The following is a 15,942-nucleotide window of genomic DNA, read 5'->3' on the forward strand; positions in this document are numbered from 1 at the left end:
TATCTTCTGCAGTTTTGTCTGATTGGGACATGCAGGTATGCCTCCTTGAGGTCCAATGTTACCAGCCAAAACTCCTTGCCCAGCATGGGAAGAAGCTGCTGTAAGGTGAGCATCTTGAATTTTGGTGCAGTAGAAATGTGTTTAGGATGGATAAGTCCAAAATGGGTCTCCAGTCGGTTCCTTTCCTTGGTACCAGGAATAGTCTGGAATAAAAACCTTGACCTTGTTCGTGAGTAGGTACCTCTTGAATAGCTTTCATGTCCATGAGCTTTGAAATTTGTATTTGAGCCTCTGCCCTTTGATTGTGTGGCAGGTTCGGCATGCCTCTCATTTTTGGAAGAGTGTGAAAATGAAATCAGTAGCCTCTGTTTATAATGTCCAGGATCCATTTGTCTGTTGTGAAAATATGCCAATTTCTTGTAAATAATGCCAGCTTTCCTCCCAAGGGTGCTGCCAGCTGAGACTTGCTTGGCATGAAAAGGGGAAAGTCATTGGGTTTGTTTACTGTATTGTTGTGCACTGTCTTCGCCACCTCTTGGTGCTGGAGTTTGCCATTGTCTGCCTCTATATGATCCTTGAGATTGTCCTCTGCCCCATGTGCGCCTGTATCTACCTCTTTGGGGCTTGTCCGTGGCTGGAAAGGACCAGTTTTTTGAAGGCCAATTTCTACTAAAATGTGGTGGTTGAACCTGTAGAAAAGCTTTGACAGTTTGCATAGATTTAGCTTTTTCTTCCATTTTCCGTAGTATCTCCTCAGCATTAGTACCAAATAATACATCCTTTTGTAAAGGAGCATCTAGTAGTTTAGCTTTAACATGATCAGGCAAGGTTTGTTCCCTAAGCCAGGCATGCCTACGAATGACTGATCCTGTAACAGCAGCTCTACTTGAGGCCTCTAGAGCATCATAGCCACATTGTAAGGTGTGTTTACCCACTTGTTCTGCACTATGCATCATATCCTGCAACTCCTTCAAATCTGGTTGTTCAGGTTGTGACATTTTATTCCTTAATTGTGATAACAGAAACTGCTGATATTTAAGCATATGGAACTGACAATTTAAGGCCCTCATGGCTAGGGTGGCCGAGGTATATACCTTTTTTCCCACCTTTCTAAGGATCTAGACTTTCTTTCGGAAGGTAGTGGATTCTTAGCAGTAGAGGCCTTCATTCCCTTGGGGCCTTGAGAAATGGTTTTAGGGTCAGCATTATGGCTTTTGTAAAGAAAGTGGTGAGAGTTAGGAACTCTGTAGTACCTATCAGGCTTGACTGGGGCAGGAGGCAGGGAATCCGGATTAAAGCAAGCCTCCGAGTAAACATCATCAAGTATGTCCAAGACAGGAGGTATCGCCAGAGGTCTGTGCTGAGGTAGCAAAAGAAATTCCCTAAGTCTTTTCTTGGAATCAGAAAAGCCTTGGCCTTCCCAATGGAAGTGTTCCCTCAAGGTATGCAAGGTTTCCCCAAAAGAAAAATCCTCTGGGGGAGATACAGAAGGAATGTACTGCTCTGCATCAGAATCTTCAAAAGGGGAGTACGAGTGTTCCTCTTCATCAGAATGTTCTGAAATAATGGAGCCCTGGTCAGAAGAGGGAGAATCTTCCTCCACTCTGGGTCTCTTGTCCGGAGGGGATTGGGAACCCCTGATAAGAGTAATTAAATCCTCAGCCATTTTTAGCATCTGCCTTTTAGGCATGGGGCCTGGAGATGGGCCCTGTGCAACAGGCCTCTTGGGATGCATGGCTGATTTGGACTTAGTAAAGGCCTTTATGGAAAAGGAAGATGAGGGTCTAAAGACACCATGGGTGGAAATGGACCTGTCCACATTAGGAGGCTCAACACTCACAGTAGCTTCGGTAGCTGTAGTCTGGGTATGATCCGAGGCACCTGCAGTCTCAGTTACAGAAGACACTGCCAGAGAAGTGTCGTCGGTAGTCAGGGGCTGCGTAGGCGCCTCGCTGAGAACCGGACCACGTGTAGCCGGTTTTGGCATGGTGTCGGTGGAGACCATGGACCTCGCGTGTCGGTCTTTGTCCTTGCGTTTTTTGGACAAAACGGTAGTCGGAGTCTCCGACGACATTTTATAATCAAAAGCTTTACCAAAAAAGTGCTGGGCGAACTCCACCCGACGCTTAATAGTGCGTTTATTTAAAGTAGCGCAAAAACGACAGCCCGAGACGTCGTGGCCTGGGCCTAAACAAGGTATGCAGAGGGAATGGAAATCCTTATGCGGTATTTGCTTCTCACAAGAAATACAATTGTTAACTTTGTCTGACATCGGTCTGAGGCAAGAAAAGTTTCCCCAACGGGGTACTTAGCTTTAAAGAAGACTTTGGTTTCCAAATTTTTGTAATTTCAGGAGCTGGCCGACCGGCACTTGCGAACTGCTTCTGCTTCGAGCACCGCGCGGCAAAAAAGACTGAAGAAAATGGCATCGGCTGTGTCTTATATACCCCTGTCACACTGACGTCAGGAAAGAAAGTGACAACAACCGACGCCGGACCTAGACTTTGGAATTCGGCCGACCGAGGACCCGCCTGACGGCAGAGAACCCATCTGTAATTACTGCAGCTGTATGCACGATGAACATCAGGCAGTCATGAGAAGGTTAACACCTGCACCACACCACCAGCCTCACACAGACATACTAAACCAGCACTGGCAAAAAATACAAATAAATACACAAAATCATACTCGGAGGCTCTAAATAAAAACCTGCAAAAGCATCAGAGACCTCCAAAGCAGACACCCAAAAAACCTTCACCTCCAGTAACAAACCAGGCAACACATAAAACACAAAATCAGTGTGCCGCACAATCACAGTCCTTAAGGCGAAATAACATACCTAACACACTAGTAATAGGCGAATCTATAGTCAGGCACACTGACATCCCACTCACTAGGCTGGACAAGGAGAAAGTTACTGTTAGCTGTCGGGAGCCAGAATCCACCACAAAACACAAGCACTCAGGTCACTCCAGAAGCAGTACAAATATGACTCTGTCATTGTTCATGTTGGTGTGAATGACATGAGATGCACCTCCCTGGACTACATGAAAAGAGACATGGAAGAGCTCTCTGATCATGTGGCCCAGGCGGGTATGAGCCTGACCCTGAGTAGTATCCTGCCCTAACCAAGAGTGATGCCGCAGTATAAAGAAAAAATGAAAAATGTCAACAATTGGCTAAGCTTCTGGTGTCTTTCAAAGGGGATCCAGTGTCTGTCAGCCTGGGACGACATGCTCGACAAGACTCATTGCTTCGCAAGAGACGGCTTGCACCTGTCATCCATAGGCTTTCGAATACTGGGCCAAGGCTCTTGCTGCCCCCATAGTGCCTTTTTTTAGGCAAGGCTCAAAAGTAAAACTCACCTCCGTAATCAGCACAAATTAAGAAATGAGCGTTATGCTACTCAACGCCAGGAGTTTAAATCTCAAAATGCAAGCACTTGAAGCACTCCTCAGTATGGAAAACGTCATCTGTGCAGTAACTGAAACCTGGTTCCAGGCTCCACAGAGCACCCCAGGACTACCGGGCTACAACTCATACCACACATTTTGGCCACAGAACATGGACCGAAACACAAAAGGCAGGGATGTATCCATATTCATCAAGAATACCTACACCTCCAGGTTAGTCGCACATCATGATACCTCTGAGGTCATCCATGTGCAACTAACATCGGGCAAATCTGCAATGCACATTGTGGCCTGCTACAGATCACCCTCCATGACCCAAGACCACCAATCCGCCTTTCTGGAGACACTTGAAAATATGAAGGTCTTACCGAACACCCTGATATTGGGCAATTTCAATTACCCTACCATTAACTGGGAAAACTACTCAAGTACAAACTCCCAGGTCCAGCGCTTCCCAGAATTTATCAACTCAAATGCCCTGGATCAGCTGGTAAACTCACCTACCAGAGTGAAAACATATTGGACCTGGTCATCACCAACATGGGCGACAGGTGTTCCTCACCAGAGGTCAACCCGTCACTGGTTAGATCAGACCATAAACTAATCACTCTGGATGTCTACACCACACCACCACCCCCAACCAGTGAAAAACTTTTCTATAGCAAACTTCACCTTACTTAAGGCAGAGGTAGTAAGTTTCACAGCCCCCATGCTACATGATAACAGTGTCCAAGATGCAGAAACCTTTACAAATGCACTCTATGAGCACCTACAAGGATGCATGGATCGTGCCATCCCTAGCAAAACCAAGACTCACTCCCCTAAGAGAAGGAAACCAGTCTGGTGGACCTCTGCCATAAACAGGCTATACAACAGAAGGAGGAAACTAGTTCAGAAAAAAAGCAAATCCCAAGAATGAAAGACATCCCTGATCAATATCAGTAAACTAAGGTCCCTCATAAAATCATACAAGGCTAACTTTGAAAGAAAAATAGCCAAGGATTCAAAAGATAACCACAAAGCCTTCTTTACCTATGTCAAGAATCTAAGTGGCAACTCGCAGATATGTTCTGAGCTAGTGCAAAATAGCACAAAATATACTGAACCTACTGATATTGCCAACATTCTGGCAGATAGATTCAGTGCAAACTTCACCCCCCTCTCACCCCCAGAAGGGCCCACAACAATACGGGAAAAATGTAGTGTCCCGGAAATCACAGATGCACAGGTAAAAACAGCCCTTTCCAAAGTCAAAAGCACAGGGTCAATGGGGCCAGATGGTGTCCCAGGCTGCGTCTTGCACGAACTACAGGACAAACTAAACCCCCACCTAAACATACTGTTCAACGTCAGCCTCTCCACAGGCTATGTGCCCACAGAATGGCACACAGCAACAGTTATTCCACTCCACAAAGGCGGGCCACAACTGACCCTGGTAACTATTGCCCCATAAGCCTGACTAGCCTGGTCTGCAAGGCTATGGAGTGCATCATCGTGGAACTCATTAACAAATACATTGGGAACCTCCAAACACTTGAACCGACCCAGTTCGGCTTTGTTAAGGGCAGATCATGCCTACTAAACCTGGTTGACTTCTTTGGGACAGTCACCAAGGCCATAGATGAGGAGAAGATAGTTCACACAGCCTACCTTCACCTCGCCAAGGCTTTTGACACCATTCCTCACTCAGGAAATATAGAAAAACTCACCAGCCTGAACATAAACCCCTATGTCACGAGATGGGTTGCCAACTGGCTTACAGACAGAACTCACACTGTAAGAATAGCAGGCTCCAGGTCCAATTCTAAACTAGTCACAAGTGGTGTCCCACAAGGCTCGGTCCTGGGACCCCTACTGTTTATCATATACTTCTCAAAAGTACAGGCAAACACAGGAGGACTATGGCTAACCAAGTTCACCTATGACTGCAAACTGGGAACCCTAATTGACTCTCCAGCTTGACATGGACATACTCCAAAAAGGCCTTACTGAGACAGACACCTGGCATCAAAATCATGGTCTCAAGCTAAATGCCAAAAAATGCATAGTCATCCCGTTTGGAAAAAACAAAACACCCATGAATTACCACATAGGTGGCAGCCCCCTTAATACAGACGAGGTAATAAGAGATCTGGGGACCCAGGTAGACAGTAATCTCTCCTTTGACAATCATATTGCCAAAGTAGTTAGGAAATCCTTCTATGTAGCCCATCTAATTACTAAAGGGTTCATATCTAGAAATAAAGAGGTTATAGTGCCCCTCTAATCGTCACTCATCAGACCCATCATAGAGTACAATGCCCCATTTGGGATGTACCTCACAAGACACTCCCAACATCTGGAAAGACCACAAAAGTACCTAACCAAGAGAATTACTGGCCTCAAACATATGTCCTATGCAGCCCGACTGGAAAAACTCTGGCTGTACTCAGTGGCATATTGCTTACTCAGAGTGATCTCTGCCTGACTTACAAAGCCATGTCCAACTCAGAATTTATGGACATGCTCCACCTAAAGAAATCCAAGTCACTGCGAGCCACTTGCTCTAGTGAGCTAAACCTCGCCACAATAAACGGAACATGCTGGAGGGAAAGATTCCTGTCACAGAGACTCCCCATGCTTTGGAATAAAATTCCTAACTACATTAGGCAGAGCCCCTCACTAACACTCTTCAAGAGAAACCTTGACGAGTGGATGGGTAACAGAAAATACACCCCTGGGATCACTTCATTGGCTCTGCTTGACAGAGGCTCAGTTAATTAATCAATGGGGCGGCGAAAGCTGACATACTCTGGCTAGGCTTACAAATGCCCTCGGGCAGATAGCCTAGTACCTACCTATGAACCTATATAAAAGTAATCAAAGTATATTAACATAACAAACATTATACTTCACGTATATTGCTGTGCATCATATAACCTAAACAATACTACATAAATTATTCAATTCTTGTCTTTTTTTTAAACATGAAACATCTTTATTAAGCCAATATCTACTACACATGTAATCACATATTCATATAAATGAAAACAAACCACACCGACAATCCTAGTCTCGCATTTTACATCACTGTCCATATTGACAGACTCCCATTTGCAAACATTCTACATCAGTTATAACCTACTCAATCTTTCTCATTCAAAGATTGCATAGCTCATTTAAGTCCTGCCACCTTTTAGGCCTCATTCCTCCCCTGTATGCATTGTTCCCACAATTCCCATTTTTCCTATGCAGTTTGCTCCTACCCTTTTCTAAAGCTCTCAATTCCAGTTGTTTTACCTCTGTTACTATATTCACTACTATCAGTACAGTTGGTTTAGATTTTGATTTTAATTTTCTAGTAATTGCTTTTTTGGCAGCCACCATTAGACAGAGGAAGGCCTTACCATGTCTAGGCAATTCCGATTCTGTATCATAGCTCAGAAAAATCATCTTCCTCGTCAGACCAATCTGCCCACCCAGCATCTCCAACAGTGCATTCCGCAGGGAATCCTTAAAGTTTGCCAACTCACCGCAATCCCAAATAATATGTTCCCAAATCCCTTTTTTCTTCACCTTCACATCTCCAACATTTACTGTCTGCCTGAGGAAAAATTCTCTGTAGTCTACTTGGGGTATATAATCTATGTAAACATTTCCAATCAAAAATTCCAAATCTTTCAGATTTTGTTGCATATTTGGAACACATGCATATATCCTTCCATTCTTTGTGAATTGCTTATCCAATCTCTCTTCCCAATCCTTTCTAACCTCCTCTGACTGATTCTTATAGTTATCATGCGATATTTTATGTGCTTTACAAATTATTCCTTTTTTCATGGAAGCGTCTGTTCTAGACTCTATTAAAAAAATCTACCAGTGCTGGTCTTTTATTTAGGACCCCCCCCCATTTCTTTCTCTTTGCCTATACTCCAATATCAATCCCTAGGTTCAAAGGTTCATAGGTAGGTACTAGGCTATAGGCCCAAGGGCCTATGCAAGCCTAGTCAACAAGGTTCCCTGACTTACGCCACCCAAGAAAGTTATTTTCCTGTGTCACTGTCGAGCAGACACACAAAAGTGATCCCCGGGGTGTATTTCCTATTTCCCATCCACTCATCAGGATTTTTCTTGAAGAGTGCTAATGAAGAACTTTGCTTGACATAGATGGGTAGCCTGTTCCAGAGTATGGGAAGCCTCTGGGACAGGAATCTACCCCTCCAGCATATCCTGTTTATTGGGGTGACAAGGTTTAGGTCCCTAGAGCGTGTAGCTCGAAGGGATTGGGATTTCTTTAGGTGTAGCATGTCCAACAGCTCTGGGTTTGACATAGCTTTATATGTTAGGCAGAGATCACCTCAGAGTAGGCGATATGCTACGGAGTAAAGCTGGAATTTTTTGAGGCGGTCAGTGTAGGGCATTTCTTTGAGGCCAGTAATCCTCTTTGTGAGGTACTTCTGTGGCCATTCCAGTAGCTGCAGATGTCTTGTGAAGTACATTTCAAAAGGGGCACTGTACTCTGTAATGGGTCTAATGAGTGTCGAGTAGAGGGGAACAATGACCTCTTTTTTCCTGGATGAGAACCCTTTTATGATGAGGTGTGCCACGTAAAAGGACTTCCTGACTATTGTGGCAATGTGACTATCAAAGGAGAGACTACTGTCCACCTGAGTCCCAAGGTCTCTTATCACGCATTCGGTGTTAAGTAGATTGCTGCCTATGTGGTAGTTCATGGGTACAGAGTTTTTACCAAAGGGGATGACACTGCACTTTTTGTCACTGAGCTTGAGGCCATGGCTCTGACACCAGGCATCTGTCTCAGCGAGGCCCTTCTGTAGGATGTCCACATCATTTGGGGACTTGACTATGGCTCCTAGTTTAGAGTCATCTGTGAACTTCGTTAGCCAGAGGCCTTCTGTGTTAGCTTGTACTTCAGAGAAGTAGATACCAAACAGGAGAGGTCCCAGGACGGAACCATGTGGTACTCCACTTGTCACTGCTTTGAGGTCAGATTTGGAGTCTGCAACTTTTACAGTGTGGGTTCTGTCAGTGAGCCAGTTGACAACCCATTTTGTGACGTAGGGATTTATACCTAATTTAGTGAGTTTAGCTATAACTCCAGAATGTGGGGAAGGTGTCGAAAGCCTTGGCGATGTCAAGATAGGCTGTGTGAACCACCTTACCCTCATCTACGGCTTTGATGACTGCATCAAAGAAGTCGATCAGGTTCAGGAGGCATGATCTGCCTTTCACAAACCCGAACTGGGTGGGATCCAGAAAATGGAGGATACCAATGTCTGTTTGAGTTCCATGATGATACGTTCCATGGCCTTGCAGACCAGGCTCATCAGGCTAATAGGTCGATAGTTCCCAAGATCAGTGGTGGCTCCCCCTTTGTGGAGTGGGATAACTGTTGCTGTGCGCCATTCAGTGGGCACAAGGCCTGATGCGAGGCTATTACTGAACATGGTGCTTAAGTGGGGAGCCAGTTTGTTCTGAAGTTCATGTAAAACGCAGCCTGGGATGTTGTCCGGTCCCATGGATGCTGTGTTTTTGGCTTTAGAGAGTGCAGCTTTTACCTCCAATCTCTAACCTACAGTTCAAATAAATTTGTAGCGTCTTCCCATTCTATCATCTTTCCCTCTCTAGTTATTTGCTCCCAATACCTTGGTTCCTTTGCCAGATTTATGCAATAAATTCTGGCCCCCTCCTGCCTACTGTCTCTATCCCTAATTGCAGTCATCTCTATCAGCAAAATCTCGTTTCTCCATTCCAGTGTTGGTTTAGTTTTTAGAATACTTTCTGCTAGTTTATAGCTATATTATTCTATATGATTACTGTTATTTTCTTTAAAAGCCTGCATCCAAAATCTCAGTCTCTCCTTGTTTGTTAAGCTTCCCCCATGTTTCATCATCATCCCGTGCTATGTACAGCAGTCTTAATTCCGTAGCTCTGAAATAACCCCTTCAAACTGGGTAAACCCAATCTTCCCTGTTCTACTGGAAGAATCAGCTTACCCCACTTGACTCTTGCCATCTTCCACTACCAGATAAAGTCCTTCAGCTCTTTATTAATTGCTACCCACAATATCTCCTCTGTTTAATAAAAATATGCCTGACCTGCGTATAAGACTAAAGAGACTAAAACATTTTAACTGCTTTATCTTACTATCCATATCCATATAACAAAGCTTTCATTTTCTCAGTTTTTGTATTATCTTTTTAGTCTCTTCCCACATATCCTTAGCTGCCACAATAAGATAATTTTTAATCTATACTCCTAAATATTTCATTTTATCATGTCCCCTTAAATAAGGGTATTCCTGAACCAGTTCATGTGTGGGTATATAATTTACCACTATTGCCTTTGTTTTAGCTTCATTCATTTTGTATCCCGAAAAGATATGAAACTGTCTCAAAATGTTCCACAACATTCTAATATGTTTTGCTGGTTTTGTCAGGTATAAAATAATATCTCCAAACAGAGTCAGCTTTTCTTCACTGCCATACTAATTGCATCTTTGAATTTCTAAGTCCCTTATTTTCTTTGCTAATAGTTCTAAATAAAATGCAAATAATAAAGGGGAAAGAGAACTCCCTTGTCTGATTCCTCTACTCAATCAGAAATTAACAGAGAGAACCCCACCCATTTTAATGTTCACCTCCAATCCCTCATATATTCTCCTAATCAACCTTATAATTTTTTTTTCAGGAAATGCAATTGCTTCCATTGCCCTGCTCACAAAGTCCCAGCTTACACTGTCAAAATGCTTTCTCTGCATCAAGACCTACCAACAATGGTAGTTTCTTACATTCTGCTTCTGTCTGGATTATCAATGTTGTTAATGTTGTCAAATGTTTGCCTCCCCTTCACAAAACCACATGATCCAGATCAATCAGTTTTGGCATTACTTTTGCCATTCTTTTAGTCATTATAGAAATGAACACTTTATAATCGTGGTTTAGTATTGAAATGCGCCGGTATGAATCTGGATCTGATGGACCCTTACCCTTTTTAGGTATTACAGCTACCACTGCTTTCTTCCAAGACGGTGGTACTTCTTCTCTTAAGATACTGTTAAATAAAACCTTCCAGATCTTTATCATTTTTTTTTCCTCCTAGATCCCAAACTTCCAAAGGAATACCATCTATTCCTGGGTTCTTTCCTGTAGACTGGTTATACATCACAATTTTTATCTCATCTCCTCCTATCCTGTTAGTAATTCAGCCTCATCTACCTCTAACTTTGTCATATTTAATTGTTCCGTAAACATTTCCATTTGTATCTTTTCTTGATTTTCATATTTCTCTGCTTTATACAGACTCTCATAGAATTTCCAAAATATTTCCGATACCTCTACGGGATCTCTTATTACCTTCTTTGTTATAGGCTCCCTAGCCTGAGTCGTTGAGCTAAAAGTTTTTGTGCTCTAGAGTTATTATGAAAAACAGTTGCTTAACAGAAGTCTTTCTAAGCTCATCCATATTATCACTACTATTGCCTCTTGTCATCCTAAACTATTCTCATCCCCTACCTGGGAGTGAATTTCGGTTATCTAATGTACTATACTTTCAATAACAAATAGTTTTGATGCTTCTTTCATAAATAATGGTTCATCTAACCACAAATGCATTGTGGCTATGTTTTAAAAGTTAACTCACTCAGAGCTTAAGTCACATTTTGTTATTCGGTTAATGTTGAGTTTACCTAACCTGCAAAGGTCTAGTAAATCCTCATGTTCTTCGATGTTAACTCTCTAAGTGTTTATTACATAATGTATTATTCTTCTGTAATGTTTAATTGTTCTGTATGACCTCTGTTATTTCTTAGTAACATTTAACTTGGAAGGTCTTGGAGCTTTTCTCCCCGGGCCTCCACCAAAAAGGGGCTCTTTGTTACCCAGTGGACTTCCCCAGTCATAAAACTTAAAATTAATGAAATAAAATAAGTAATCCTTTATTTTCTGCCAAATATTCTGCAGCTAATCATCATCTTGTTCTATGAGATTCCTTCCATTCTTCAATACTTTAACATTTGTCAGTCTCACTAAATAATTCTTATTACTTCTTAAACAGAGCTCCCTTTCTGTTATTTCCACCCTATTTTTAAACTCCACCTTAACTTTATCCCACTTCCTAGCTATATTTTCAGAAGAAATTTCTATTCACTCTAACAGCTCCTGAATAATCTCAACTATCCATTCCTTAAAGTCCTCTCTTTTCAACAGATAGGTGGGAAAGCTCCAGGGTCTCATTTTTGTTTCATTACCCTTTGTTTTTATTTTAGCTATTAATGGCGCATGATCTGAAAGTTACTGGGTGGGTATCAAGACCTTCAATTAAATGCACATGTTCCTGTGAAATGTAAATTCTGTCTAGCCTACCTCAGTTTTTATATCTTGAGGAATAATATGCAAATTCACTCCGAACTCCTATTACCAAATTTGCATCTTCAATGCCAAATATTTTCATAAATTTCTTCAAAAATCTACCCTCCTTTGTTACATTTTCCCTTCTGGGCCCCCCCAGACACATCTTCACTGCTGCAAATCAAATTCCAGTCCCCCCACCTATAAGTAATATTCCTTGCTGAAAACTGATCATTTCCCCAGAATTTTCTTAAGCTCCATTATAGCAGTTTTAGGTGGAATGTAAATGCATGCCAGAGTAATCCTCCTCCCTTATCAGTAGCCTCTTAGCACTACAAATCTGCCTTTTTTACCTTCTTCTATCACTATTGGAGCTCCTCCTGCAATTAATATAAGTACTCCTCTTTTCCTTTGTCCCAGGTATTCCACTGAATGTTGTTGTTGGTCTTTCGGCTTTTCCCGGTTAGGGGTCGCCATAGTGGAACTCCGGTCGGCTAATGATTGGCAGTAGATTTTCACGAACGCCGTGGTGCCAGCTCGACGTTCAACCTTCAACGAAGGCACGCCCATTTACGCATGTCTTTGGAACGCCCACCCAACCGCGGGGAGGACATGCAGACTCCACACAGAAGGCACTCCCTGCACTCCAGCCAAGAATCGAAAGGGAGAACTATCCTAAAAACCTTTCTTTATTAAATTCACTTGTTCAGTTCAAACTTACACCAAGGTTTTCATGTATGGCCCTGTTCGATCTGGGAGGAAAGAACCATCTTGGAATCCCCTTGTTTGCTTGCCTATTATGTTCTTATGTTCCTAATTGTCGCCATGAAGAAAATGAGATGGAAGGTACTGACTGAGGATAGACTGTGAACATCCATTTGCCATGCCAAATATAATTTGCAAGTCTGAGATGTGTGGATTCCATGTGGCAAGATCAATGCTCGAAGATCACTGGATATACAAAGTCCACTGGAGAAAGCTCACGTAGTACCACACATGCAGAATCATGTGTATGACAGCTGCCATGAAACCCAGTATACCTTGATACAACAGCAGGTTGCCATCCTGGAAGAAAGTTAAAAATTACGAACTGCAGTTTCTGAAATCTGACCACCTGGAACTAACAGTAACTGGCCCTGATGCTGAAAAATCAGATAGCTCCTGGAAATCTTCTTAACTTTTATGTTGCGGTAACTATCTTGGAGGTCCAGACATCACATCCAAGAGCACTCTACAAGACAAGGAAGGACTGGCTGGACAAAGACAATTTAAAAGGTTTCTTCTGAGACAAAATAATTTAGGCCAGTTAAGTTCAAGACTGCCCTGAGGTCCACTATACTCTTCAGCACCAAAAAGAACATGAAGTAATATTTGGTTCCTACCTGGTATGGTGAGACCTCCTGGATGCTAATTTTTTTCATCACTCTTTTATGATGGGTGGGACATTCAGCATGGGAGGAGGGGGAAAATACCCTGGGATAGATAAAAAGGGAATTATGTAACCCTTAGATAAAACCAGCTGTACAGCAAAGGAAGTAGAGCTGCTATACTAATACTTCTGCTCAGTACGTGTAATAAAATAGGAGAAACAATTACCCATTATAATTTTTTTTTCTTGTTAACCAGCCAAGTCCACTAGGTACAACTGCTTCTTTGCAAGAGCATCAGGGAACACTGGATGGTTAGCAGCTTACTAAATCCAGGAGTACATGATGAAACTCTTTGAAGTTCATAATTGTAAGGGGTTGAAGAAAAAGGATGACTAATCCCAATACTTTAAAAGAAGAAGAGGGTCCTGAAAGAATGAAAAGAATTCCAAATACTGAAAGTGCACAAGGCAGTTAGTTCATCCTGATAAGATTCAATCTAGAACTGATCAATAACATAAGAAATAGCAGGTAATTTTACTAACCTGCTTAACTCAAATGGTGAGAGAAAGGATGCAAAAGACTGGAAAAGAAAAGACAAATGTGATTCCACTTAGAAATGTTGGGAGCAAGTCAGAGGTTGGGACAATCAACCTAACAGTTTGAACTGAACTGTAAGGAAACTCATGAAATTTCTGTTTAAAGAACCAGTTTTAGAATATTTCAAATCCACTGCAGCACTACACTCAATGTAAAACTTTACTGAGAAGAGTCATGCAAAGCAATTACTGAAGAATTTACCTTACCTATTGTTTGATACCTAAATAGGATAAAAAATTATTTACAGCAGTGCACAGAACTGAGCAAGCCTCCTACTGTTTAAAGTCTATAAGGTTCCACTCTTGTAGAAGTTGGGCAATCAGAATGGAACAAACACATCTGCACAAACTGACCAATCAAGATCAAGCACTCCACTCCCCTCAATGGAACTCTAGCTTAGGCAGCTGTCACATGGAAGCCTTTGCTCTCACAAAAGGCTAGGTGCAGACATGGGCCTAGGAAGCCAATAAAGTCCTTGTAGTGTGTTGAATCAGCAGCAGCTCCAGATGGGAAAAGGGGTTTTTAGTCTCCTCCTCCTCTGTTGTCTTTTTGTTTGGCACAATAAACACAGATAACGTTCAACTCATTCAGCTTTCTTACTAAGGAACAACTAGCAAATATAATAAAACAGACTCAATGACAACCAAGAACCGCTGTTGTGAAGGATGGTGGAAAGGATTACTGATCAGAAAATATTCACCGTGCAAATTTACTTTTTATTAGAAGAGGTAAAGTAGGAAAAGTACTCTTACCTATGTGCTCCACCTTACCTGTAAAGCTGTTTCCGTTTTGGCCCTTTACTAAAACTGACACTGTCTCTTGGCTCTTCATTCAAACATAGCCAAGCATGAAATGCAAAGCCATTCCCAGGCCACCGAGAAATGGTAGGAACCATGATACCAGCCATGCTTGGAGTCAAATCAAAATAATGTAGTGAGCTAACAGGGCAATCTTTCCTTGCCATGGCTGACAAAGCTCTTATCACCTGAGGAGTATAGGGATGACATGTGTTGCCATTCTCAGTTCGAAGCAGCTTAAGCAAGTGTCTCAGTTCACCAGGGCGAATAGAGAGGCTCCCCAGTGACTGCAAAAGGTCAATCAGATTTTCAGCACATTTTCTGTCCAACAACTGATGAGTACGGAGGGCTGACAGCACTGTGCTCACCATACCAGCTTTAACACAGATCATCCGTCCCTGAACAGTTGCAGCACAGACTCGTTTCAACCAGTCTGAAACAAAGACTTGCAAGTCACGAGACCTGAGGTCAGGAAGCCATTGTACTAGAATTAACAGTGGCTGCTCATTCTTGATAGATGGGGCTGGAATTATTGTGTGATCATCTTCCACTGCCTTATATGAAAAAAAACAGAGCAATGTCAGTTTATTTTTCTGACAACCATTCACATAAGAGTATTATAAAACAGAAAATCATTAACACAAATCACACTGCTTAACTACTCACAAACACACTGATGCACATGTTTTAAAAAGCAATCTACAGGTCACGGAAAATTATTCTACTCAAAGCTTAGACTTCACTTTCTGTATTGTACTCTTTGTTAGAAGTAATCAAAGAAAGATCACCCAGTTTATTAAAGGATTCATTTTTAAATAGGGTTAGAATTTCTTCCTTTTTCTTGCTAAATTAAATGACAAACAGAACAACATAAGTAAATGGCTTAGCTGAGTGAGTGGTCAAGATACCATGACTAACAATCTTGGGTGATGAGACTAACCACAGGATTTAATAAAATCCATGTATGCACAGTGTAGAGCCTACATGGAATGTATCCATATACATGGCCATGGCTCCCCCTCGGCAGCGCACCATACATATTAATGATGGTGGGCTGCCGAGGAACATGGATTTATGGAATCAGTGTAGGGAGAGGTTTAGCAGCTAACCATGGCTGCAGATGAGTCTGAGGCTCCCTTCAATGATCGCCACCACTGTAGTAATGTTGTGAAGTGTGTCAAATGTGTAATATGTCATTTCAATAATGTGGTATGTGTCCCCTTGTTTTATTTTAATAATTTTTAATTTTTTTAACTGCTTGTTTGCGTGGTGCAGAGTGCAGCAATCCAAGGTGTGCTCAGATATAGACAGCTGACACCTGCCAGACATCTAAAACTAGGAACCAGATGTAATCAATAATCATAATTTCATCTATTTTTATTTTTCAAATATTTATTTTAATTGGTGTTTGCATGGC

General features: G+C 42.1%; 1 protein-coding gene across 1 annotated transcript in view; it reads right to left on the reverse strand.

Annotated features, from left to right (window-relative positions):
• The window catches only part of NBEAL2 (neurobeachin like 2), a 3,059,867-nt gene that overhangs the window by 1,446,750 nt on the left and 1,597,175 nt on the right, over nucleotides 1-15,942 (reverse strand). The window contains exon 13 of the mRNA XM_044066003.1: nucleotides 14,499-15,079. Within this exon, the coding sequence (XP_043921938.1) occupies nucleotides 14,499-15,079 (581 nt within the window). The remainder of the gene's footprint in view (nucleotides 1-14,498; nucleotides 15,080-15,942) is intronic.

This window comes from Protopterus annectens, chromosome 3.part0, assembly GCF_019279795.1.
Source record: "Protopterus annectens isolate FY-2018-M chromosome 3.part0, PAN1.0, whole genome shotgun sequence".
NCBI lineage: Eukaryota > Metazoa > Chordata > Ceratodontiformes > Protopteridae > Protopterus > Protopterus annectens.